This window comes from Ovis canadensis, chromosome 4 (genome assembly GCF_042477335.2).
Source record: "Ovis canadensis isolate MfBH-ARS-UI-01 breed Bighorn chromosome 4, ARS-UI_OviCan_v2, whole genome shotgun sequence".
Classification (NCBI taxonomy): domain Eukaryota; kingdom Metazoa; phylum Chordata; class Mammalia; order Artiodactyla; family Bovidae; genus Ovis; species Ovis canadensis.
Genome location: NC_091248.1, coordinates 129,622,351 through 129,647,254, shown reverse-complemented (window position 1 = coordinate 129,647,254; position 24,904 = coordinate 129,622,351). Strand labels below are relative to the sequence as shown.

At 51.3% G+C, this 24,904-nt stretch overlaps 1 protein-coding gene across 15 annotated transcripts in view; it reads left to right on the top strand.

The window, feature by feature from the left end:
• Nucleotides 1-24,904, top strand: part of KMT2C (lysine methyltransferase 2C) — a 256,929-nt gene that overhangs the window by 228,460 nt on the left and 3,565 nt on the right. For 8 of the 15 annotated variants that reach the window (XM_069588764.1, XM_069588770.1, XM_069588768.1 and 5 more), the window contains 15 exons: nucleotides 1,431-3,128; nucleotides 7,397-7,609; nucleotides 8,285-8,449; nucleotides 9,864-10,005; nucleotides 10,127-10,274; nucleotides 11,415-11,593; nucleotides 11,682-11,818; nucleotides 14,306-14,555; nucleotides 16,093-16,232; nucleotides 16,598-16,705; nucleotides 17,564-18,683; nucleotides 19,567-19,703; nucleotides 20,517-20,659; nucleotides 20,913-21,081; nucleotides 24,673-24,789. In XM_069588764.1, the coding sequence (XP_069444865.1) occupies nucleotides 1,431-3,128; nucleotides 7,397-7,609; nucleotides 8,285-8,449; nucleotides 9,864-10,005; nucleotides 10,127-10,274; nucleotides 11,415-11,593; nucleotides 11,682-11,818; nucleotides 14,306-14,555; nucleotides 16,093-16,232; nucleotides 16,598-16,705; nucleotides 17,564-18,683; nucleotides 19,567-19,703; nucleotides 20,517-20,659; nucleotides 20,913-21,081; nucleotides 24,673-24,789 (4,866 nt within the window). Of the gene's footprint in view, nucleotides 1-1,430; nucleotides 3,129-7,396; nucleotides 7,610-8,284; nucleotides 8,450-9,863; nucleotides 10,006-10,126; nucleotides 10,275-11,414; nucleotides 11,594-11,681; nucleotides 11,819-14,305; nucleotides 14,556-16,092; nucleotides 16,233-16,597; nucleotides 16,706-17,563; nucleotides 18,684-19,566; nucleotides 19,704-20,516; nucleotides 20,660-20,912; nucleotides 21,082-24,672; nucleotides 24,790-24,904 lie in introns of those variants that run through there. The other 7 variants (XM_069588773.1, XM_069588766.1, XM_069588763.1 and 4 more) reach the window with 7 other exon arrangements.

Sequence of the window (24,904 nt, the reverse complement as noted above, 5' to 3'; positions counted from 1 at the left end):
TTCATTTCTCTTTCAGTTTAGTTTCTGGGGCCATTTTTTACTGCAAGTAAATATGCTTTTAAGGATTCTTTTATAAATTATTTTTAGCTTTGTTATTGCCTTCTGGTATATTTCTATAAATTTTTTGTGATGAGGGCCTAGTTTTTGCATATACATGGATCAAATCCTATTTAGAAATTAATGCTATACTTGGAAAATGGGACGCATCATCTGTTACGTAGTTGGCAGCAATCCAGTGTCATCTCGTTAAGATAAGCAGTTAATGACGGTGTTTTTAAGAGAATTCTAAAATGTCCTGGGAGAGGCCTGGCTCAGCGCATTCTGTATTCCAGATCATGTTCTGGGTACTTGATGTGTGTTCATTCTCCTTCACCAAAGTCCAGTGGTGACCTTCTCAGTCCTAGTAGGAAGCAAGTCAGAAGAGAGAAGAGAACAAGTAGGAGTTTCCAGCCAGTGGGAAACAGGCCCAGATGATGTGTGCGGACAATATGCTAGTCGGCCTGGGAACCTGTTGATAATAACCTGCTGAGTCTCACGGCCCTGCTTCCCAGCTCCCTGCGTGAGGCGGTGTGTCCTCAGGACAGGGCTTGTATCTTTACCGAGGTCGTGCTGAGCGTCTGCTCCCGGGGCCGCCACGGGCCGGGAAAGAGCTGGCTGACACAAGTCAGCCGTGGTGTTAGGAGCCTAGTAGGAAGTGTTCAAAACACCACCCCAGAGTGTCTCCATATTTCAGAAATTATACCCATTTAATTTCAAGGAGTTTTACCAATCTAGGCTTTTTAACATGTATGGGAGGGTATGGTATGTGTACTACTAATTCATCTTTTTTTTTAACACGTTATATATACAGTTTTGTATACTTAAATCTTAACATTTAAATGGTTAGAGTTAAATCTCATAGTTAGTCTAACCTTATGTATTAATGTAACCTCTAAGACATCACAATTAGCTGATTCCTGTATAACCTTTGTTTATGGTTTTTTGTTTGTTTGTTTGTTTTTGTCCACGGCACACAGTTTTGGGGACTTGAGTTCCCCAGTGAGGGTTTGAACTCCGGCCACAGCAGTGAAAAGTGTAGAGTCCTAACCTCTGGAGTGGTGGGGAATCCCCTATTTGTCTTTTTTAAAATACTTTAAAAAGTTTATGACTTTCAGAGTAAGATTTTCTTAATATTATTATCAAAAAATGTTTTTCAAATTTGTTTTTGGTATTTCATATTTAGAAACATCTTATTATCGAAAAGATTGGCAGTTTTTAGTTGATGAGTATTTTGGAGGGGTGTGATGTTTGCCATCACCTAATAAGTGAAATAATTTTGCCTCTACAAGATCTAATTGCCTTCTGTGTAACCTGCACCTTTATCATCAGCCAGTGTCGTGTGAAGCCTGTAGTACATATATAATGAGCAAAACTTACTTCTCCGATTCCAGATTCGTAAACAACAGAAAGAGCATGCCGAGTTGATTGAAGATTACCGGATTAAGCAGCAGCAGCAGCAGCAATGTGCAATGGCCCCCCCGCCCACCGTTCTGCCTGGTGTCCAGCCCCAGCCGCCCCTGGTTCCGGGTGCCCCCCCGCCTGCCATGAGCCAGCCCAGCTTCCCAATGGTACCCCCACAGCTGCAGCACCCTGCAGTCATGCCTGGCCACAGCAGCCCGGCCAGAATGCCCAGTGTACCTGGGTGGCAACCTCCCAGTGCTCCTCCTCACCTCCCTCTCAACCCTCCTAGGATTCAGCCTCCGGTTGCACAGTTACCAATAAAAACTTGCACACCAGCCCCAGGGGCCGTGTCAAATGCAAATCCCCAGAGTGGACCGCCACCTCGGGTGGAATTCGACGACAATAACCCATTCAGTGAAAGTTTTCAAGAACGAGAGCGTAAGGAGCGTCTCCGGGAACAGCAGGAGAGACAGCGGATCCAGCTCATGCAGGAAGTCGACAGACAGAGAGCTCTGCAGCAGCGGCTGGAGCTGGAGCAGCACAGCCTGATGGGCTCGGAGCTGAGCAGCCGGCCGCCCGCGCCCCAGCTCTCGTTCTTCGGCTCGGACCTTCCCCGAGACTTCGTGCCGCCCCCACGGCCCCTCCCACCGTCTCCGCAGCACCAGATGGGGCAGGCGGTGCAGCCCCAGGGTATGCAGCAGGCGCCTCTCAGCTCACCCCCAGCCCCGGGCTTCCTGCAGACCAATGAGCGGAGGCAGACAGGACCGTCCTCCTTTGTTCCCGAGTCGCCCTCTGTTCCAGGGGGAGGCCCAAGTTTCCACCCCGTGAAGCAGGTCCACGGAGGTCTTCCTGGGCCTGGTTTCCAGCTGTCCCCCGCGAGGCCGCCATTCACACCTGCTCTCCCCGCGGCGCCCCCCGCAGCCAGCAGCAGTCTCCCCGGCGGCCAGGACCCAGCCGTCACCCAAGGGCAGAGCTACCCGGGCTCGGCACAGTCGCTCATCCAGCTATATTCTGACATAATCCCGGAAGAGAAAGGGAAAAAGAAGAGGACCCGGAAGAAGAAGAAGGACGAGGACATGGAGTCAGCCAAGGCGCCATCCACCCCCCACTCGGACATCACCGCCCCGCTGACCCCAAACATCCCCGAAACTACCTCTACGCCCGCTGTGCCCATGCCCAGCGAGCCCCCGCTGCTGGCGGGACCCGAGGCGGCGGAGCCCGCGGGTCCATCCCCACCTGGCACGGCAGCAGGCCCGCTGTGTGCTGAGCCAGAGGCCCAGCTACCTGGCAGGAACTTCGCACAGGGAACCCCAGATCAGCAGACCTATGCAGAGTCAGAGACAGAGAAGCTGTCTGTGGAGATCCCTGCCACCACCCAAGAGGCGAAACTGGAGACCCCCGAGCCGGAGCAGGGCCCGGGCCGGGGGGGACCTGAAGCCGAGCAGCTTGCCGGGGACCAAGCTGAAGAGCAGGCCACAGCCGCCACCGCCTGCCCCGCGCACAGCCCTCCCCGACCCGCCGGGGCTCCTGCTACCAAAGGGGACTCGGGCAATGAGCTTCTGAAGCACCTGCTGAAAAATAAAAAGGCATCTTCCCTTTTAAATCAGAAACCTGAAGGTGGTTTTTGTTCAGAAGATGACTCTACAAAGGACAGCAAACTGGTCGAGAGGCAGAACCCAGCCGAGGTGGTAAGTATGGCCCAGGAAAGCCACGGTGTCCTTTGCCCTCTTATTTCACCTTATGGTTACAGCAGATTAGTGCCAGCCTTGTATAACCTTTTTATTCCGGAAGAGAGTTAACATGGACCTCATGTTTTGATTTATACCCATAAATTTTTATCAAGCAGTAATTTATTATGTTTTTCAAAAATCAGAGATCTGTCGGGTAGTGCCTTTCATACCTAACATGTTCCCATCAGCTGATTATTACCACGTTGGGTGGCTCTAACTCAAGCAGAGAAGTAAGTGTCTGTGTGTCCTAATTGCAGATTGCCTGCAGTTTCCATTAACCTCTTCGCAATAACAGAAAGTAGCTCACGCACCTCTGTAATGCATACTGGGGATCCATTCTGTTTCAGAGTGTTAATACTTCATGTTATACACACACGGTCTTAACGTGTAGATGTTATTTTACCTTTGTGGTTTTCCATGTGTTAGTATTTTTCCATTTTTAAGTTACAGAACACTGGATTTGCTTCATCTGTGTGCAGAATTCCTTGTAAATATTCCTCTACAAGATTCCATCTCCTGCATTCCAGTGAATTTCCCTGAGATATTTCCCACAGCAGGTTTTTTCGGTCATAGGAGTTTATCTACTTGTCTTATCTTTCAAAAGCTGCAGTGCCATGCTGCTGTTTTCATAAATTCCCTACAGAGCTTCTCAAATTAGATCTTCTTTTTTAACTGAGTGGACTGGGGACTTTGGTTGTCCACGCATGCAGTTGTGCATGGAACCTTTCCTTCTGCAAGCGTTGGCTTGCTCTGCTTCCTCTGTCTGACTCAGTAGAGACTGCGTGCCGATTCCGGAGATCCAGACGTGGGTTTTGTGGGTTTGGTGCTGGTGAGGCTTTCAGTTGTCCTTGCCGTCGGCCCAGAGGCAGCTCTGTGGCCACTCAGTCTGTCGCTTCCTCTGCCCCTGGGAATCCTGGGCACCTTGCAGCCCCGGAGGGTCTCAGAGAATTCACATCTGGCCAGTGTCTCTGTCTCTCAAAACTCAGCTCTAGAATCATGTTCCCCAGATACCGTCTCAGCCCAGCCAGCGAGTGAGTGCCCGTGTGCTCACGTGCAGTGTCTCTAGTACCTCTGGACGCAGGTGGCTCCTGAACGGTGTAGACTGCACCCGAGCCCCCTTCCGTCCTCCGTACCTGACACAGTGCTCGCCACAGAGGCGGTACCCGGTGAACTGAAGTTTGTCCTAACACCACTAGCAATTATACGTAAAAAATGCTGCTGAGTGTTGCGATGGAACAAGGGCGAGGTCAGCTCGTGTATATGTGTAAAATATCTGGACCGTGTCACGTGTTTGTCCGTCTGGGAGGCAGCAGGGAGCAGGGCCCTAGGTTACCAGGGCGATGCCTTCTTAACCACATTCCAGGGGTCACACTGTGCTGAGCACTTGCCCTGAGATAACACAGGCACAGTTATTACTCCCATTTTACAGACGGTGAAATCTATTTACTTTCTAGTCACACTCAAGGCGAAACTGTTGTGGCCGTAGTTGGACAGCCCCATCTCCCTCCGTGCTGAGACTGTTTTCCCTCACAGAGTGGCCGTTGATTGTGGTGTCGGGGTGAAGCCTCTGCTGGCGTGTAGCGGTCACCCCCTCAGTTTGCGCTGAGTCCATGCTTCCTCTTCCCAGGGCGCAGCCTGGGCGGGTCAGGCTTTCTGTGCCTCGGGTCCCTCTCCTGTAAAACAGGACCAGTAATGCTCCCTGTCGGTGGGTTGTCACAAGGATGAAAAGAATTAGGGTTCACCCTGTGCCTGTGATGCTATGAAAGGCGGTGCATACCTGTGACCGTCTGGTGGCCAGGCAGGAGGGGTGTAACATTCTGGTAGGTGCAAAGACGCGACCACACAAAAAGCTACTGGATGGCTTTGTCTTTACTGTTGATAAGAATGAGAGAAAGCAACCTAAATCCAATGTTCTAGTTACTGATTTGATGTTTCCATATATATATCTGAATGATAGACAGATTTCTTGCAGCCATTAAAATTTGTGCTATGTGTGAAAGTTTAATGTCACAAGGAACAAACCACATGTCAAGTTTAAAAGACAGCCACCAGAATAAAAGAATATTGAATATAGTTCATTGTGTTTTTATCATAACATATGTACACGTAGATGAAAGATCAGAAACATTAAAATGTGAACTGTTCCTATCTCAGGCAAACTTTTGGATAATTTTTAAACTTTTGTGTTCTTCTGTAGTTTGAAGTACAGTAATGGCTGGTTTTTAGGGTCATTGTGAGGACGGGAGAATTCTCTTAGGCACTTACAGGGCCTGACCCTGCACATCTAACAAGCAGTTGGATTATTCTTCTCTTATAAGCCAGTAAGAAGTGCTTAGGGCTTCCCTGGTGGCTCAGTGGTAAAGAACCTGCCTGCCAGTTCAGGAGACCTGGGTTCGATTCCTGGGTCAGGAAGATCCCCTGGAGAAGGAAATGGCAACCTGCTCCAGTATTCTTATCTGGGAAATCCCATGGACAGGGGAGCTGGCGGACTGCAGTCCACAGGGTCACCAAAGAGTCAGACAGGACTTAGTGACTGGAGAACAACAGAGCAGTGCTTGGGCCTTGCTCCATACTCGTCCCCATGCTGTCCTTGGGTGTCAGCCTCAGCTAGGGGCTGCTTAGGAAGCAGAATCCTGTGCCCCCAGCACCAACGTACCAATCAGAATGTGTTTTTAACAAGATCCCAGGTGATTCACATTCATGTGGACAAAAGAGGCACAGCTGTAGGCCAGGGTCCTTGGAATGTGAATGTGCCAGAGCCACCTGGAGGGCCTGTGAAACCACTGGCTGGCCTCCTGCCCGGGTTCACATCCGGCAAGTCTGGGGTGGGACCAGAGAATGTGCACCCGTCCTGGGGGCTGCTGTCTGCCTCTCTGGGGACCTCCCTTGGAGAACCTCAGGTCCGCCCTGGGGCGGGCACCGTGTGCCTGCTGCCATAGCCTCATTGGTATGAGATAAGAGTTGTTTTTGCTTTTTTAATGGTTGAAGAAAATATGCAACCGTGATGTTGCACAATGTGAAAATTATGATCTTCAAGGTTGGTGTCTGAATTGAAAGTATTTTATTAGCCCAGAGCCAAACTCATCAGTTCACGGGTTGCTGTAGTTGATTTTGTAGTGTCGGGGCAGAGAGTGGAGTGTTTGTAACAGACGGTGTTTGGTCTGCAAAGCATAAGATGTTTGTTGTTGTTCAGTCACTCAATTGTGTCCACTCTTTGAGACCCCATAGACTGCAACACATCAGGCTTCCCTGTCCTTCACTATCTCCCCAAGTTTGCTCAAACTCATGCCTGTTGAGTTGGTGATAAGATACTCGTTTTTTGGCCTTGTACAGAAAAGTGTTGCCACCTATGCACGATGTTATTTAGACTGTAATCTGTAAACCCCTGAAGATTCAGTGCAGAGCACGTTAAAATAACTGTAAGAACTGCACTAGGAACTCTAGGAACTGTACTTGCCTGTAGCACCGTATTGAGTGTCAAGTTTAGAAATAAGGCTCCTAAAAAGAGTCCCATATCTTTAAGGTATTGGTAGCACTGCCCTTAATGCCTGGTTCATTCTTCGCCGTGAAGATGAAAGGAGAGGCTTATTTGTCATTGTGTCGGTCTCCTTTCGTTGGCTCGAAGTGTGTGGTGGTGGTTAGTCAGTCAGATGTGTGGCTGTGAACGCACTGGAATGAAGCACGTTGTCTGTCTTCATCACTCTCTGAGGCTAGATGGGCCTCTCGGCTGAGAGACAGAGTCTGTGATGCTTTTCTGGGCCTAGCAGTGGTTTCCACACACCTATGCTTCACCCCTTCCTAAGGCGAGCCCAGATAAGGCACCGTGACCACCTTGCAGAGACCGGCACAGCCTTCGCTCGGGCCACCTGTTCCCCAGCCACAGAGCACCCTTTCCCAAGCCCAGAGAAGAGGGGGCTCTGGACCATCAGCAGCTCCCGGGCAGGCGGGCAGGCGGGCAGGCTGGGGGTTGTGCGTCTCTGAAAGGGGATGAGCTCTGCTCTCTCGCCAAGCTTCGCAGCTGTTACCAGTTTCCGTACCTGAGAGTTGTGTCTAAAAGGGGGCATGCCGTTCTCAGGAGGCTGGCCTTTTGAGGCCACCGTCTTCCCTCCTTAGCTTGGGGTACCCACCTGGGGAGTGTGTGTCTTAGCATGGAGCTGAGTTAGCAGGAATTGAAAATCGAGCACGTGGATGGTTCACTTCTTTCTTAACCTTTCCGATTACATCAGCAAACTTTGGGGGCTCAAGTGCAAGGTGGTCTTGGATGTGGCAACAACCAGTTGCCAAAAACAGATGGAGGAAGTGAAACCAAGAAACAGCGAAGCAAAAGGACTCAGAGGACTGGGGAGAAAGCGGCGCCTCGGTCAAAGAAGAGGAAAAAGGAGGACGAGGAGAGACAAGCTCTGTACTCCACCAGCGACACCTTCACCCACCTCAAACAGGTGAGCCTCCCGGAGAGTCCCTGTAAATTTCAAGGAAGTGAGACGTCAGATGCTTTTTCAGCCCTATGTAACTCTCTTGGTTGCCATCATTTCCAAAAAGTAGAGGGGTAAGAGACATCTCAACAAGGAGCCTAACAGATTCCCTGTTTGCAAGCAAATTGCACCTCTTCCATTGGCACCCCAGAATTACTTTAAAATAGCTGGATTGTCGAGATTTACTTACGTTCTAAGGGAGCAGCCTCAGCAGCCAGGAAAATTCTGTCCGCATTCCTTGTGACTCTGGACGCAGAGAAACGCAGGCGTTGGTCTCTCCCGTAGTAAAGTCCATCCTTACACCTTCGTGGCTGTCACAGAAGGTGGGAGACAGCTGCTGAGAGGGCCGCTGGGGGCGCCGAGCCTCAGGTCCGCCCCGAGTCTTGCTCAGCCGAGAGAAGGAAGGTGTTTTTCTTGCTAGATGCCTGGCAGCATCTCTTTAAGACAGATGAGGATAAGGCTCATTTTTAAGTATATCTCAAAAAGATCCTGTAGTCTCTCTCACTTATTCCAGCATTTTGACATTTTTAAGTCTTATTTTTCTCAAGCCTTATTTGACTGAGTTGCCTTGGGTCTTAGGAAAATGGAGAAACACTTGTTTTGTTTGCCGTGTACATTACTCTTAAATGTGTTTTTCAATAGCAGCTCTCTCTGCTCCCTCTAATGGAACCGGTCATTGGAGTGAACTTTGCCCACTTTCTTCCTTACGGCAGTGGCCAGTTTAATAGTGGGAATCGACTTCTAGGAGCTTTTGGCAGTGCCGCCCTTGAAGGGGTTTCGGATTACTATTCTCAGTTGATGTACAAGGTATGTTTCTCTGCCAAGGTGTCGCCTTGCTTCCTCTTTTGGATACCATAGCCGAACTGGTAGAGCTGGTCTCGTTTTTCCATCTAGTTTACATCTAATCTTCCAGGTTCCATTTAAACTTGAGTTTAACTCAGAGGTTAAAACTTGACCAAGTAAAGTGTTTTCATATAGGTCAGAATACACACTGAAAAAACATCCATTATGTGTTTCTGTGGTAGAGGAAAATACTTAGTGTCTTAGGAATCTTTGTTAATTCTTAAGATGAATCCGAATTCATAGTAAATAGAATAAAAAAATGTAGTTAGGAATTTACCATAAAAAATACAGTGAAAAACCCTGGAAAATGTGTTAAGTCTAATAATTTAGGTACCAGTTGCAACTATGCATTAATCCTTAAGCTATTAAAATAATACCAAACTAAACCATGTTTATCCTTTGGTATTTTTTTTTTTAAACAAAGTTTTGTGATAGGCTCATTAGATATTCTTGACTTCACATCCGACTTGTGTAAAGTGATCCTTTTTTTTTTTTTTTTTTTTTTTTTGCAAAAATACTTGAGAGCATCATCAGTGTCCCTGGGGGCGTCTCTTCTTCAGCGTTAAAGCCCTTCTCTTGTGGTGCTCTGTGTGTTATCGTGGTCCGCTTTCCTCTCCAGTTAGAACCTCTCCCAACTCTTGCAAACGCCTTCTCTTCTGATGCGGGCTGTTCTCCACACAGCCTCATCATCTTCGTGAGCTCCTAGGTCTTTGCAGCATGTTGACTGTGCCCTGCACTTGCTTAGCGTGATGGTGTTGGTAGATGCCAACAGTTCCCGAGAGACAAACAAGTCAAATGACAAAGGGGTGACAGACAGGGAGAACTGTTCAGAGGGAACTATGTTTGCTAATGGCTCGATCCGTTTAGTATTATTACTACTCCTTTTGCTGCTTTTTGAGATTTCTGGACAATCCAGATGCTAATACCTAACACACGAGTTGCAGTTATTGGAGCGGGATCTTAAATTCTCAAATTTTTGATAGAACTGGGGCATATCTTAACTTAATTACGGTTTATTGGTTGAATTTAAAGCTATCCTTCACTGGCTTTAACAGTGAAACTTGAAGTGAGTTGTATAGAACTGAATGAGGCACAGTGTCAATTTGCTTCTTAATTTCAAAACTGAGTACGCAAGCTGGGGAAAGCGAGCCTGTGGGTAGCATGTCCAGAGGATTGTGGGTATCTGCTCCACGGAAGAGCCTCCTGGCCTGCACATCTCTTTTTCTACTTGGTGTGCACTTTAGGAATGAAGATGCATCTGATTACATTTCTGTAGCCTTGCTTCCCTGTGCTAAAAATTCACAGAACTAAGTTTTAGCAAGGTCGTGGCATATTTGCTCTGTAGCATATAATTTTAAAATTTTTTGGTCTCCTGCAGCAGAATAATTTAAGTAATCCTCCAACACCCCCTGCCTCTCTTCCTCCTACACCACCTCCTATGGCTTGTCAGAAGATGGCAAATGGTTTTGCAACAACTGAAGAGCTTGCTGGAAAAGCTGGCGTGTTAGTGAGCCACGAAGGTAGGATGCCAAGCCCGCGCGTGCCGCTGCATGCGGTGAGATGGCAGTCAGATTGTGGGGTTCTTCCCATCCATCGGTTCAGCTGAACGTACTTGAGGGGTTTGTGTTTTTACTTTTCCAGTTACCAAAAGCCTAGGATCTAAAGGGTTTCAGCTGCCGTTCAGACCACAGGATGACTTGCTGGCCAGAGCGGTTGCCCAAGGCCCCGAAACGGTGGACGTCCCCGCCTCACTCCCAACTCCGCCCCATAACAACCAGGAGGAATTAAGGTAGGCGTTCCTTGCTCTCAGATACCTGTTAGTTATTTCATTTATTAGGAAACGTTATTTATGTTTGTATATAGCATAACGTCTATAGGAAAGGCATGTAAAGACATTTAAAAGGTAAAATTTGGTGAGTAATTTTCTTCAGAATGTATCCGTTATAAAACATTCTTACGATTAAATAGAATTTGTACATTTTAGAAATCTCCTGATACAGGAAATTCAGCAAATAATCAAATAGACAGTAAAGCAGTGGGACATGCACAGTATTCCAAAGATCATTGTCCAAGCTGAAGTTCCTCTGCTTTATTAATGAGAAAGCTGTGGGCTGACTGAGAAAGCCTTGTCCAGAGTTAGGACCCAGGCCTCTTCCTCCTTCACCTCACTGCTGGCTTTGTGTGAGTCGTGAGTCAGGCGCTGTGTGGTGGGCAGCTTCCCAGGTGTGCGTGTATAGTGCCCACCCTGGTTGTTCAGGGACCCTCTCCTGGGTCCCGTGTTAAACGCTGCTTAAACCACATCCTTCAGCACAAAGGTGTCTGCTCAGGGTTGGGTGAGACCCCAGGCTCTCAGGCTGCCCTGCCACGTTTAGCCCAGGACACATTCGCCTTCCAGCCCCAGTTGCCTTGGTAACCTTTAACTTCTGGTCTCATCTCTTCTGTTTTTTTCACTTTAACTTTATCCATTAAGAAAAATACAGGCCTCTGAAGCCTGAGGCCTTCAGGTTCTCACCCTTCCCCTCTCTAAGTCAGCTGCAGCTGTGGGAGAGCTGTCTGCCCTGAGACTGGCCGCGTGGGGGACGCACTTGCCCCTCTTCCTACACACGTCTCGCTGGGCTGAGACCCTGCAGGGCTGGGAGCCTTCTGTCTGTGCTGAGTTACAGATGCAGCATCTTCCTCCTTTGCCAGCTGTTTAAACTTGGATGCTGAAGCTTTAGTCAGAAGACATGTACTTCAGTTACTTCATAGTTCAACACATTTATTTTTTTCCAAGGGAATTCCTGTTTGGTCCGAACTGAATCTGTGGCTTCTCATGTTACTGTCGCTGTGCAGTCACAGTGAGGTCACAGGCGTGGACAGGCGGGGCCGCTGCGGGAAGCCCTCGCGGTGGATGTGCCCATATGCCCACACGTGTTTCCCCTCCTCTCAGGGTGCAGGAGCACGGGGGAGAGCGGGACAGCCCTGACAGCTTTGTCCCCTCATCCTCCCCTGAGAGCGTGGTTGGGATGGAAGTGAGCAGGTACCCGGACCTGTCGCTAGTCAAAGAGGAGCCCCCGGAGCCCGTGCCGTCCCCCATCATCCCCATCCTTCCCAGCAACGCCGGCAGAGGTAGGGGCACCCGGTGTGGGGGAGGGTGGGCTACTGCCTGAGTCTAGAAAAGGCTTAACACGCAGCTTGTCCTTGCTGTTTTTTTAAGGCTTGGAATCCAGAAGGAATGATATCAAAACTGAGCCAGGCACTTTATTTTTCACGTCACCTTTTGGCTCATCCCCAAATGGTCCCAGGTCGGGTCTGATATCTGTGGCAATCACCCTGCACCCTGCAGCTGCTGAGGTAAAGGTGGGCTGGCTGCGTGGCCTGCAGAGCAGCACCAGGCTAGGGCTGGCTGAGCCACCCCCACATGCCCGCTGCTGCGAGCGCGGTGGGCCGGTCTCAGCCGAAGCCAGACAGAAAGGGCGGGTGAAGTCAGAGCTCTCGTCGTTTTACTAAAGAATGTATAGATGGAGCACTCCTCAGTGTCTGTGTGTGCGCGGAGCACTCTTTAGAGTGTGTGTGTGTACGCCGAGCACTGCTTAGAGAGTGTCTGTGTACATGGAGCACTCCTTAGAGAGTGTCTGTGTGTACACGGAGCACTCCTTAGTGTCTGTGTGTATGCGGAGCACTCCTTAGAGTGTCTGTGTACACGGAGCACTCCTTAGAGTATGTGTGTACGCGGAGCAGTCCTTAGAGTGTATGTGGTTATGTGGAGTACTCCTTGGAGTGTGTGTGTGTGTACACGGAGCACTCCTTAGAGAGTGTCTGTGTACATGGAGCACCCCTTAGAGTGTGTGTGTGTACGCAGAGCAGTGCTTAGAGAGTGTCTGTGCATGTGGAGCATTCCTTAGAGAGTGTCTGTGTGTACACGGAGCACTCCTGAGTGTGTGTACATGGAGCACTCCTTAGTGTCTGTGTACACGGAGCACTCCTTAGTGTCTGTGTGTACGCGGAGCACTCCTTAGTGTCTGGGTACACAGAGCACTCCTTAGAGTGTGTGTGTACGTGGAGCAGTCCTTAGAGTGTATGTGGTTATGTGGAGTACTCCTTGGAGTGTGTGTGTGTGTGTACACGGAGCACTCCTTAGAGTGTGTGTGTGTATGCAGAGCACTGCTTAGAGAGTGTCTGTGTACGCGGAGCACTCCTTAGAGTGTGTGTGTGTACGCAGAGCACTGCTTAGAGAGTGTCTGTGCATATGGAGCACTCCTTAGTGTCTGTGTGTACGCGGAGCACTCCTTAGAGAGTCTGTGTGTATGCGGAGCACTCATTAGAGAGTGTCTGTGTGTACGCGGAGCACTCCTGAGTGTGTGTACACGGAGCACTCCTTAGAGTGTATGTGGTTATGTGGAGTACTCCTTGGAGTGTGTGTGTGTGTGTACACGGAGCACTCCTTAGAGAGTGTCTGTGTACGTGGAGCACTCCTTAGAGTGTGTGTGTGTACGCAGAGCACTGCTTAGAGAGTGTCTGTGCATGTGGAGCACTCCTTAGAGAGTGTCTGTGTGTATGCGGAGCACTCCTTAGAGTGTCTGTGTACACGGAGCACTCCTTAGAGTGTGTGTGTACGCGGAGCAGTCCTTAGAGTGTATGTGGTTATGTGGAGTACTCCTTGGAGAGTGTGTGTGTGTGTACACGGAGCACTCCTTAGAGAGTGTCTGTGTACGTGGAGCACTCCTTAGAGTGTGTGTGTGTGTATGCAGAGCACTGCTTAGAGAGTGTCTGTGTACGCGGAGCACTCCTTAGTCTGTGTGTATGCGGAGCACTCATTAGAGAGTGTCTGTGTGTACACGGAGCACTCCTGAGTGTGTGTACGCAGAGCACTGCTTAGAGAGTGTCTGTGTATGTGGAGCACTCCTTAGAGAGTGTCTGTGTGTACGTGGAGCACTCCTTAGAGTGTCTGTGTACACGGAGCACTCCTTAGAGTGTGTGTGTACGCGGAGCAGTCCTTAGAGTGTATGTGGTTATGTGGAGTACTCCTTGGAGTGTGTGTGTGTGTACACGGAGCACTCCTTAGAGTGTCTGTGTGTACGCAGAGCACTCCTTAGAGTGTCTGTGTGTACGCGGAGCACTCCTTAGAGTGTGTGTGTGTACGCGGAGCACTCCTTAGAGTGTGTGTGTACGTGGAGCACTCCTTAGAGTGTGTGTGTGTACGCGGAGCACTCCTTAGAGTGTGTGTGTGTACACGGAGCACTCCTTAGAGTGTATGTGGGTATGTGGAGCACTCCTTAGAGAGCAGCCTTTTGATGACTGTTTTCACACAGTTAAGCAGTGAGGAACTTTCTCATCAGCTATGAATGTGTTCCAGTTCCCGTATCAGACATTAGTACATTTCTGAGGACTCTGTTAATTCTTGAAGGCGTTTTGTTGGCAGCCAAGCTCATAGTCACTGACGGGGTGTTTTGGTTGTCAACAGAAAATAGTGGTGTGTTCTTGTAGATTATGGCAGACTTCTGTCCAGAGCTGCAAGAGTCCACTTGAACGAAGCTTCTGACCAGCTGCAAAAACCATGACAAGGCTTATTATCCGCTCATTGCTTGTGCTAAAACATCTAAAACAGTTTAATGCTCTGATGGATGCTTAACATTAATTGGAGCCCCTGTGCGAGGACCTCTGTTTATGAGAGCTTTGTTTGGATATTGGCCCATCGCAACCCTTCCTCCTCCTGAGACTCTCAGGTCTGAACAAGAATGGCTGGGTTTGCTCGCAGTGTATGTGTTTGTCCCAGCGTGAGTGTTCCCACGGTGTCCTCTGTTCCTCTGGGTGGTAACGCAGTGTTTGCCTTTGTTCTAGAACATTAGCAGTGTTGTGGCTGCATTTTCCGACCTCCTCCATGTTCGGATCCCTAACAGCTACGAGGTTAGTAATGCTCCAGATGTTCCATCCGTGGGTTTGGTCAGTAGCCACAGAGTAAACCCAGGTTTGGAGTATCGACAGCGTGTATTTCTTCGTGGGCCTCCACCAGGATCTGCGCGCCCTCCCAGGCTAGCCAGCTCTTTCCACCTGAAGCAGCCTAGCACGCCGCTCCCTCCGGCAAGCAATGGTGAGCTGGTTTACGTGTCACTAACTCGAAACGCTCTTGACGCCAAAGTCACGCTCCTCCTCTGCAATCTCACTTCGGTCTTAGCGAATAACAGGTCACACGCCGGCCGGTCCTCGGTGGATTAACCCCCGTGTGTTCTGCCTTCTGTGGTGACCTGACCTGTGGTGCCCGGGGCTGCGTTAGAGCCTGCGTCAGCGGGGTGCTCATTGCGCCCCCAGACTTGTTCACCCCCCCTCCCGCCCACTTCCCCTGCACCCAGGGTGCAGACAGGCTGTCCCCTCTGTGTCCTTTCCCATCGCTCCCGCGCTGTCTCCAGGCCTTTCTCTGCCGCAGGCCTGCCAGCACCATCCCCGCCGCCGAGAGGGGTGGCCCTTGCCTCAGCCGAGCAAGGCCCCCGCCCCCAGCCTCGCCCCACGCCCCTCGTCTCGTCGCTGATCGTGCTGCTGTGTCTTGCTCGCGCTCGCCTGCCGCCGGAGCCCAGCCGCGCTCGGGCCTCCCTGGGAGAGGCTGAGTCCTCAGCTCCGGCCCCTTGGTCACTCAGGCCCGCCCTGCTTCTCCCCGTGACCCTCCGCAGCCACACGAGTGCTGCACTCTGCGGGGCCTCGGGCCTTCTAATCCGGGTCCTGACCAGTTTTTATCTTAGCCCCGGAATCTCTGTCTCTCTGTAACTTTCCTGTTGCACTCACATAAGACCCTGGTGTGTGAGCCTCTTCACTTTCCATGAGACATTTCGGGTCATCTTCACCTACAAGCAGAAGCACTCTCCCTCCCGACTCACTTCACTCGTAGACCGGAGATGACACGCGTGTGTCCAGGGTTCACACGTAGACCGGAGATGACACGCGTGTGTCCAGGGTTCACACGTAGACCGGAGATGACATGTGTGTCCACGGTTCACAACATAGACCGGAGATGGCAAGCGTGTGTCCAGGGTTCACACGTAGACCACAGTTGACACGTGTGTGTCCAGGGTTCACACGTAGACCGGAGATGACACGTGTGTGTCCAGGGTTCACACTTAGACCAGAGATGACATGTGTGTCCACGGTTCACACGTAGATAGACCGGAGATGACATGTGTGTCCAGGGTTCACACTTAGACCAGAGATGACATGTGTGTCCACGGTTCACACGTAGACCGGAGATGGCAAGCATGTGTCCAGGGTTCACACGTAGACCAGAGTTGACACGCGTGTGTCCAGGGTTCACACGTAGACCGGAGTTGACACGCGTGTGTCCAGGGTTCACACGTAGACCGGAGATGACACACGTGTGTCCAGGGTTCACACGTAGACTGGAGATGACGTGTGTGTCCCAGGTTCCTTCTGCGCTTCTCCCAGCCCTGTGTCCAGCCATGTGAGGAGAGCTTCCTTTCCTCGTCCCCCAGTGTCCTGCACAGAGCAGACACCCCGCAACCACTGCCGAGAAGATGGCTCTCACTGAAGGCCTGGAGCCGCGTGCCGCGCCCGGTGGACGGGCGCCGTGCCGCACGCCCCGTGCTGCTGGCGCTTGTTGCTGACGCGCACTCTGTCCCCAGGTCTCTGTGGATACAAGGATGCCGGCCGCGGCGTCTCAGCGCGCGCGGCACTCAGGCCCCAGTGGTGCTGTCACTGCAAGGTGGTCATCCTGGGCAGCGGCGTGAGGAAGTCGGCCAGAGATCTGGCCTTTGTGAACCAGGTACTCGGGTGTTCCCTCCCCGCCCCACCATGTCCTGGGCGCTGCCCTCTCCCACGTCCAGAGGAGCCCATTGACGGCCCTGTGGATGCCTCCTCCTGGAAGTAGCGTTGGCGTATGTCTCATGTGCTTGTAGCTACAGCAGCCTGTTCTGCAGGGCCCTAGGAGAAGCACATATTTTTAGACAGAGTGAAATATGGAGAGTTTGTTAATGTTTTTCTCTGTAGCTAAATTATTCTATGCTAAATATTGGTTTGTAGCTACTTTTCGGCTTCACTTAAGAACAGCAGCAGAAACTGCTCTGTGTGATCTCCTCTCTGTTGAGTTCCGACTTGCTGAGCTGCCATACCCTTCTCTTTGCTTTCCAGGGCTCCCGAGACGGCCCCGGCAGAGTGGAGAGGGACATCGTCTTCTGTAGTAACAACTGCTTTATTCTCTATTCATCAACTGCACAAGCGAAAACCTCAGAAAGCAAGGTGAGATGCAGACTGTCTCGGTCAGACCAGTCTAGTTTTCTAACCAGCAGCAGTGCCTGGTGTAATTAAATTCAAGCTAAGTGCCAAATAAATTTAGACTGCAAAATACATGAGCCTATAAGGGAGAAGTTGATTTATTCACCAGATAGTTGCTTACGTCAGTATACAGCGCCTGCCTGCTGCTGGATTTTCAGTGAGGCCTCTCTGTTTTTCAGAATGGTGCTGGATGGGGGGATCCTGCAGGTTTGCTGTTGATTCGTTTGCTGTTGATTCGTTTATGATACTTTAAAGAGAAACTAACCGGGCTTCTATCTCAGCTCAGCCCCTTCAGTGGCTCAGTGGGAGCCAGGCAGCCTCTGAGAAAAAGTTAAATACGACTTACTGATGGGGACATCTTCCCTATCTTTCACATTTATGCCCATTTATTAAGCCTAGGATTAACAAAGAGGAATTTCAAAGGGTGGGGCAAGCTCATAGAAGAGTAAGTTCTCATTTGGTTTCACAAGGAACACTGTTTCATTGTGTAAATTATATTCACTCCTGTGGCAACACTGAGTTTTCAGGCTTTATGATGATTTGAAACGGGAGGATCCATGACGGTTTAAGCGCAGAATGTTCTCCAGAGTTAGGTCTTTGTAGAGAAACCCTTCCCCCCGCCCCCTCCCCACCCCAGTCAATACTTGTTAGGTGCGTGTGGTGCGGTGGGCGCTCATTTTCGACGTCTGCTGTGCGTGCTTCCTCACCACTCGCTTACAGACCCACACACGCTGTTAGAACTGCTGCCTGGCTGCTTGCTTTAGGCAGAATTGCTTTTGGAGCTTTGGAATGACTCTTTTATTGTTTTTCTCAATTGCGCAGGAATCCGCTCCTTCGTTGCCGCAGTCACCTGTAAGAGAGCTGCCTCCCAAAGCGCCACATCAGTACAACAACAACATCTCCTCGCTAGATGTGCGCTGCCTACCACAGCTCCAGGAGAGAGCCTCACCCCCGGCGTCCCCTCCCATCTCTTTCCCTCCTGCTTTTGAAGCGGCCAAAGTGGAGGCAAAGCCTGATGAGCTTAAGGTCACAGTCAAGTTAAAGCCTCGGCTGAGAACTGTCCACGGTGGGTTTGAAGACTGCAGGCCGATCCCTAAGAAGTGGAGAGGGATGAAGTGGAGGAAGTGGAGCATCCACATCGTGGTCCCCAAGGGGGCCTTCCAGCCCCCCTGCGAGGAGGAGATCGATGAGTTTCTGAAGAAGCTGGGCACCTCCCTGAAGCCCGACCCTGTGCCCAAAGACTACCGCAAGTGCTGCTTCTGCCACGAAGAGGGCGACGGGCTGACGGACGGGCCGGCGAGGCTGCTCAACCTCGACCTGGACCTGTGGGTCCACCTGAACTGTGCACTGTGGTCCACGGAGGTCTATGAGACCCAGGCTGGCGCCCTGATCAACGTGGAGCTGGCCCTGCGGAGGGGCCTGCAGATGAAGTGCGTCTTCTGCCACAAGACGGGGGCCACGGGTGGCTGTCACCGGTTCCGCTGCACCAACATTTACCACTTCACTTGCGCCATTAAAGCACAATGCATGTTTTTTAAAGATAAAACTATGCTTTGTCCCATGCACAAACCAAAGGGCCTCCACGAGCAGGAGCTGAGCTACTTCGCCGTCTTCAGGAGGGTGTACGTGCAGCGCGACGAGGTGCGGCAGATCGCCAGCATCGTGCAGCGCGGCGAGCGCGAGCACACCTTCCGCGTGGGCAGCCTCGTCTTCCACGCCATCGGCCAGCTGCTCCCGCAGCAGATGCCGGCCTTCCACTCGCCCACGGCGCTCTTCCCCGTAGGCTACGAGGCCAGCCGGCTGTACTGGAGCACACGCTACGCCAACCGCCGCTGCCGCTACCTCTGCTCCATCGAGGAGCAGGACGGCCGCCCCGTGTTCCTCATCAGGGTCGTGGAGCAGGGCCACGAGGACCTCGTCCTGAGCGACACCTCGCCCAAAGGTCAGGCGCATCCCTGCAGCCTGAGGCCAGGGAAGGGTTCGCCGCAGTGCTCCCCAGGGTCTGCTCGCGGCTGTGTGTCCAGGCAGCAGGGCGGCTCTCCGCTGACAAACGCGGGTCTCGGCTTCCTCGTGTGCCCCCCTTGTCTTTGCTACGCGCTTGCTAGACTTCCTCACATCAGGGTGTACTTAGAAATGCCAACGGTGTATTAGATAGATAGAGTGACTTCTAGGTAGAGGTTGCTTGTCACCTTAGGGACCCTCTTAACATCACCTAGAATGTGGGAAAAAATAAAGCATATTGTACAGATTCTTATCTCAGGAGCATCAGATGCTAAATTTAGAGCCAGAAATCATTCGCTTAATTTTGGCCTCTAGGTTAGTTAAGCCTAGATTGTTGTTTTTATTGATGTAGAAAGTGGTGCAGAACTGCTTTTTTTAAGTAAGTTTAGTAGTTTGGTTTTTTTTTTTTAAGAGAAAATGCTCCAAAGATAATTCCAATGAAATATCAATTTCAGATTTTGACTTAACTCTGAGAGGAAAGGATCTATCTGCAGGTGTTACTTAAGTGGATTAATCGCTTGAAAATCTGATACGCTGCATGGCCAGCATGAATTTCAGTTATGTTAGACTTTACTTTCCAGCTTTATTGTTTAATTCTCTGACTGTAGCGTGTTTTTTCCCCCAAAACTTTATAAAAAGTCTTTAATTAAAAACTACTGTCATCCGATAAGCAGGTGATAACTTGCCCATGGGCTTTACTTGGATCTGGTGAGTCTTTGTGAGCAGTGGGTCTTCATGTTGCCTTTGTTTTGATATGGCATCCTTTTTCCTCTTTACCTGAGAGCAAGTTTGTTATTAGAAAATATCTTTTTGTCCAAATGTAGGTGTTTGGGATAAAATTTTGGAGCCCGTGGCCTGTGTAAGGAAAAAATCTGAAATGCTGCAGCTTTTCCCAGCCTATCTAAAAGGGGAGGACCTGTTCGGCCTGACCGTCTCTGCAGTGGCACGGATCGCCGAGTCAGTGAGTGCGGGGCTGCCCTCCTGTCCCGCCACACGCGTCCCCTAACGCCGGGTGGGGTGGTCACGGTCCCCACACTTCCAGGGAGTGGCTTGGCCGGTGATGAGCTCCTGCCTGAGAGAAAACAGGCCTTCGTGAGTCGCTCCTGTGTCCGTGTTGATGTGCGAGGGCAGGTCACAGGGCTCAGGGTCTGTGGGGCTGGGTGTCAGCCGTGCGGTGGGGTGAGGCCTTGCTCCTGCGGGGCGGCAGGTTGGTGCCTGGCATTCACATCCACTCTCCCACCAAGGCCCAGGTTGGTCACTAGCATGTGGCTGGATTTCATGAGCCCTGAGTCCCTGACGCCTGCATGTCACACACGTGCAATAGTGAGTTTATACACAATGCTCGTGGAAAACTGTGTAGCTAGTAAGGCATTGTTTTCAAGAAAGTCATTGACGGGCTTTCTGTGGAGCAGAGAGGACACTCCGGAAGCCACCGCTTGCTTTGGCCGCACCCTCCCCAGGTGCTGGGCCTCTGTCACGCCTCTCACGGGCAGGGTCCACAGGAGACAGGCTGCAGAAAAGGCCTGTGACGCAGGTGATCCTGCGAGCCGCCCTCAGGTCACCCTGACTCCCCGGACCCGGCCGCAGTGAGCTCACCACAGTCAGGCTCCGAGGGCGGCTGCTTCTGTCTGCACAGAGCCTCATATTGCCGGCATCCTGAAAACATCGACACGTTGTCTTCACAGAGTTGTTTGGGGCGTGCTGTGGCGGGTCTGTCTTGCCTGCAGTCTTGATCACATGAGTTACCTGTCTGTCTGTCTCTGCTTCTCTCCAGCTCCCTGGGGTTGAGGCATGTGAAAACTACACCTTCCGGTACGGCCGGAACCCCCTCATGGAGCTGCCGCTGGCCGTCAACCCCACAGGTTGTGCCCGGTCCGAACCTAAAATGAGTGCCCATGCCAAGAGGTTTGTGTTAAGGTATTTTGTTTTGACTTCACATAGTGCAGCCCGGGGTTTCCAGGCCTGCTAGTGGTGTCTGTGCTTGGCGCGTCTGCTGCTTACAAACCCCGCTGTCCCTGGCTGTGTCTGCGGCTCGCTGCGGCCTGGCCGCGCGGCTCGCACGGCGGTTCCCCGTGTGTGTGCCTGTCAGCACCAGCTGGACCCGCTGGGCCCACCCGGAGACGCCTTCAGTCCCCCTTGTGTTCTCCCTGTCGGCGTCCGCCGTCCGCAGGCCTCACACCCTGAACAGCACCAGCACCTCCAAGTCCTTCCAGAGCACCGTCACCGGGGAGCTGAGCGCGCCCTACAGCAAGCAGTTCGTCCACTCCAAGTCGTCGCAGTACCGGAAGATGAAGACTGAGTGGAAGTCCAACGTGTACCTGGCCCGGTCCCGGATTCAGGTGAGCGGGGGCTGCATGTCCAGGATGGCGAGAGGCGGGCGGGGCACTCTCGGGGAGAGGGGGGTGTCCAGCGTGCGAGCCAGGAGGCTGCAGGCCGCGGAGGGAGACACCCTGTCGGGCAGTGTTGTATGAGGCCTGGGCACTAGCCACTCCATCTGCGGTCTCAGGACGCAGACGCTGTTCTTCCCCAAGTGGGAGCTGGCCTCTGAACACGTTTTTACATTGTGCTAAGACCCCATGGGAGGCAGGGAGCGTTGTATTCTCCCTGCACGGCAGCCGTGGCAAGCTCACTAGGGGTAAAGTTGCTTGTGAAAAATACAAATGAAAATGTTTTCCAAAGGTGCCCAATTTTGAAAGCCTTCTTTTCATGAAATCATCGTGTATTTGGGTAGGTTGTGGAACAGGTAAAACTGTCTTGAGGCTAATAGGCATTCAAGTTTACCCAGGTCACACTTCCTGAGGTGGGTCTCAGGACCTGGGTCACACTCGCTGAGGCGGGTCCTGGGACCCATGTCACACTTCCGAGGCGACCCATGTCACGCTGAGGCGGGTCCTCGGACCCAGGTCACGCTCGCCGGGGCAGGTCACACTCGCCGAGGTGGGTCCGGGGACCCAGATTCTCCCCCAGGCTCCTCGTGTTGCTGAGTGAGGGTACCACTGCTAGGTCTGTGCGTCGGCCTCAGTGCACAGACCCACAGCATCGTTGGGGTCTGTTGCCTTTCTCTCTCTGAGGTTTGCTCTGACCCACCCCAGCTCTGCTGCCCTGCTCTGACCGCCTCACCTGTGGGCACCATGCAGGCCTGCCCGCCCCTCCTGTGCAGTCTCAGTCACAAGCCATGCTGGTCCCTCAGGTAGAAGGTGGCTTTCACACGCTGTTTATCCATGTTCTTCATGTGGAAACTTTTAAGATCTTCTTCTGACTCACTGTTCCAGTGTTTTAGCAAAGTGGGCCCGTTGCTTTCCCCAGTGGTGAGTCCTTTCAGCCTGAAGCAGTGTGGCCATGAGTCTAAGAAAGGTTTCTGTGCTGATTCTTCTGCAAAGTCCTGCCTCTGTTTCTCTCTCCACAAATACTGGGTCCCTGAGATCGGGGCCCAGCCCCCGAGCAGGAGCATCACCTGAGGCTCTGCCCAGGTTGCAGGTTTGTGGTCCCTGGTCTTCCGAGTCTGGCCCCCCAGGCGGGCCCCGTGACGGTCCTCATGCCGCCAGAGAAGACTCCGCCTCAGCTCTGATCTCTGCGTGGCCTTGTCTTGGGGTTCCTCGTCCTGACCCTGAGATGCCTCTGCGTGGCCTTGTCTTGGGGTTCCTCGTCCTGACCCTGAGATGCCTCTGCGTGGCCTTGTCTTGGGGTTCCTCGTCCTGACCCTGAGATGCCTCTGCGTGGTGTCTGCACCTTCTCCTCTGTCTTTTCCTCTGGCACTTTGTTTGCGTGTTACAGACGCACGCGCTCTTTCTCATCTCTGAAGGAGCGTGTCTCGGCTCCTGGGGCCGACAGTGCTCGACTTCTGCTTCCGGCCACGCCAGCATCCTCCTCTGCTCAGTGGCTTCTCCGTTTAAGATGTTTCCAAATGGCTCGTTCATGCTGCCTTCCTGCTCCTCAGTGTTGGTTTCTTTCCCGGTTGTGTGAAGGGTTTTTAACCGCCTGTGTTCAGTCCGTCATCTTTTTTGAGGGCTCTTGGTAATTGCTCGCCTTTTTTTTTCCTCCTCTGTCACCTCCTTTCCGTCCACCTCCCAGGTCCTCATGCTAACAACCTGCGAAAGACCCTGTTTTTCCCCATGCTGCTGTCTTAACAGCACATACGTGTCTGTGTGCGTGTGGGAAGGCAGGGTCTCTTGCCAGTATTCAGACACGTCTAGCTCCAATTCATTCTTCAGTGGCTCTTCCTTTCTGTGAAATCGACGAGCTGTGATTGGTTAAACCATTGCACTAATGCCGAGCATTTCTTGTGTTTGGAGTTCTTTCCTGAAACAGCATTGCCGTCAGGACTTGTACAGATACCCATGTAACTTCTGTGGAGTGTGTGCTCCCAAATGAGATTTTTGGATAGAAATACATGTACTTTTCATTTTTGTAGACATTGCCTGCTTTCTAGACAGGCTGTAATTGTATGCTCTTCTCCTGCAGAGTACGAAACTTTTTCTTGTTTTCCCATTTGAAGTGTTAGGACGCTTTTATATTTTTGCCAGCCTGTTAAGCACAGACTGGTGTTGTCACCTCAGTTGCAACCTTTTGGGTTTTCCATTTATGTTTGCTTGCTGTGAACTGCATTGCATATCCATATCCTTTGTCCATTTTTCAATTTATAAGAACTTGTACTATTTGGCAAAAGATGTTTTTTAGGGGAAAATACCTCAGTAAGTGTGGAATGTTTTTTACTCTAGGAGTATTAATGTTTATACAGTCAAACAGATATATAATTTTCCATAGCTTCTATTCTTGGTTAAGACTGTAGATTGCATGTGAAGTTTCTTAGATTCTTTTTCTTTCAGTGATTTTATTTTTTGTGTTTTAAGACATTTTTTTTTCTTCTGTTGAATAACCAGTTGTGGGGGCACCATTTAGTAATACATAACCCATCCATGTTAAACTGAATTTCAATACTACCAAGCTCCTTCACGAAGTGTTCACGTGTGCCTGGCTGTTTGGATTCTCAGTTCATTTCCAGTGACCTTCTGGTCTCTTACACTGAGCTGTACTCACCTCCATGCAGATTCTTTCTGTATATCCTGCTTTGTCACATTGGAGTCAACCTGGAATTGAACACACAAACCGCATGAGTATTTCTTTTCAGAAGTTAATTCTGACCCCAAAGTCTCCCAGCAACAGCCCCCGTACCGTCTATTCCCAGATGGTACTTGACAAGGACTGTGTCCGGCGTGGGGGGCGGGGGGCGGGGGGGGCGGGGGGCCGGGGGGGGGTCTTCTAGTCGGTTTAGTTGAGAATGCAGAAACTCACATTGTAATAGTCCCTTACAGTTAGCCCTGTTCCTGCTTCATAAGTTTGTTATGTCCTTTTAGAAATCACAGTGGGATAAAATTAATAGCAGAAGCCATTAGCCTGTTTAGTTGGTGGGATCTGGGTGTGATAATCACGAATGGGAGAAGATGTGTAAAAGTCACTTAGTCGTGTCCAACTCTGCGACCCCATGGACTATACATATACAGTCCATGAGATTCTCCAGTCCATGAGATATTGGAGTGGGTAGCCTTTTCCTTTCTCCAGGGGATCTTCCCAAGCCAGGGATCAAACCCTGGTCTCCCGTATTGCAGGCAGATTCTTTACCAGCTGAGCCACCAGGGAAGCCCACCAGAAAAGATGGCCAGATAGAAACACTTTGTAAAAATGCCCTCAGGGTTTAGTGTAAAAAAAAAAGACAAACGAGGGAGTGATACCATGACTTTAGGTGGAAAAATTAAAGACAAGTCCAGTGTTACGGGTTCAGATGAGAGTGAAGTCCGTGCAGAGGCCACATAACTTCAGGTGGGGTCTTCCTGGGGCGTCTGCTGGGACTGAGGGCAGGGCCTTTGCCTGAAGGAGCACGCAGGCCTGTTGCTGGAAGCCAGTGGCTCTGAGGCGTGCGCGCGTTTCCGCAGGGGCTGGGCCTGTACGCTGCCCGGGACATCGAGAAGCACACCATGGTCATCGAGTACATCGGGACCATCATCCGGAACGAGGTCGCCAACAGGAAGGAGAAGCTCTACGAGTCCCAGGTGAGCTCGCGTCCTCCTGAGCCTTTGGGCGCCTGGGGCCTGGGCTGGCTGTGACCCTAGAAACCACGCCTGGATAGTCTCCTATTTTCCCCAGTTTTTCCGTCGGCGTTACCGT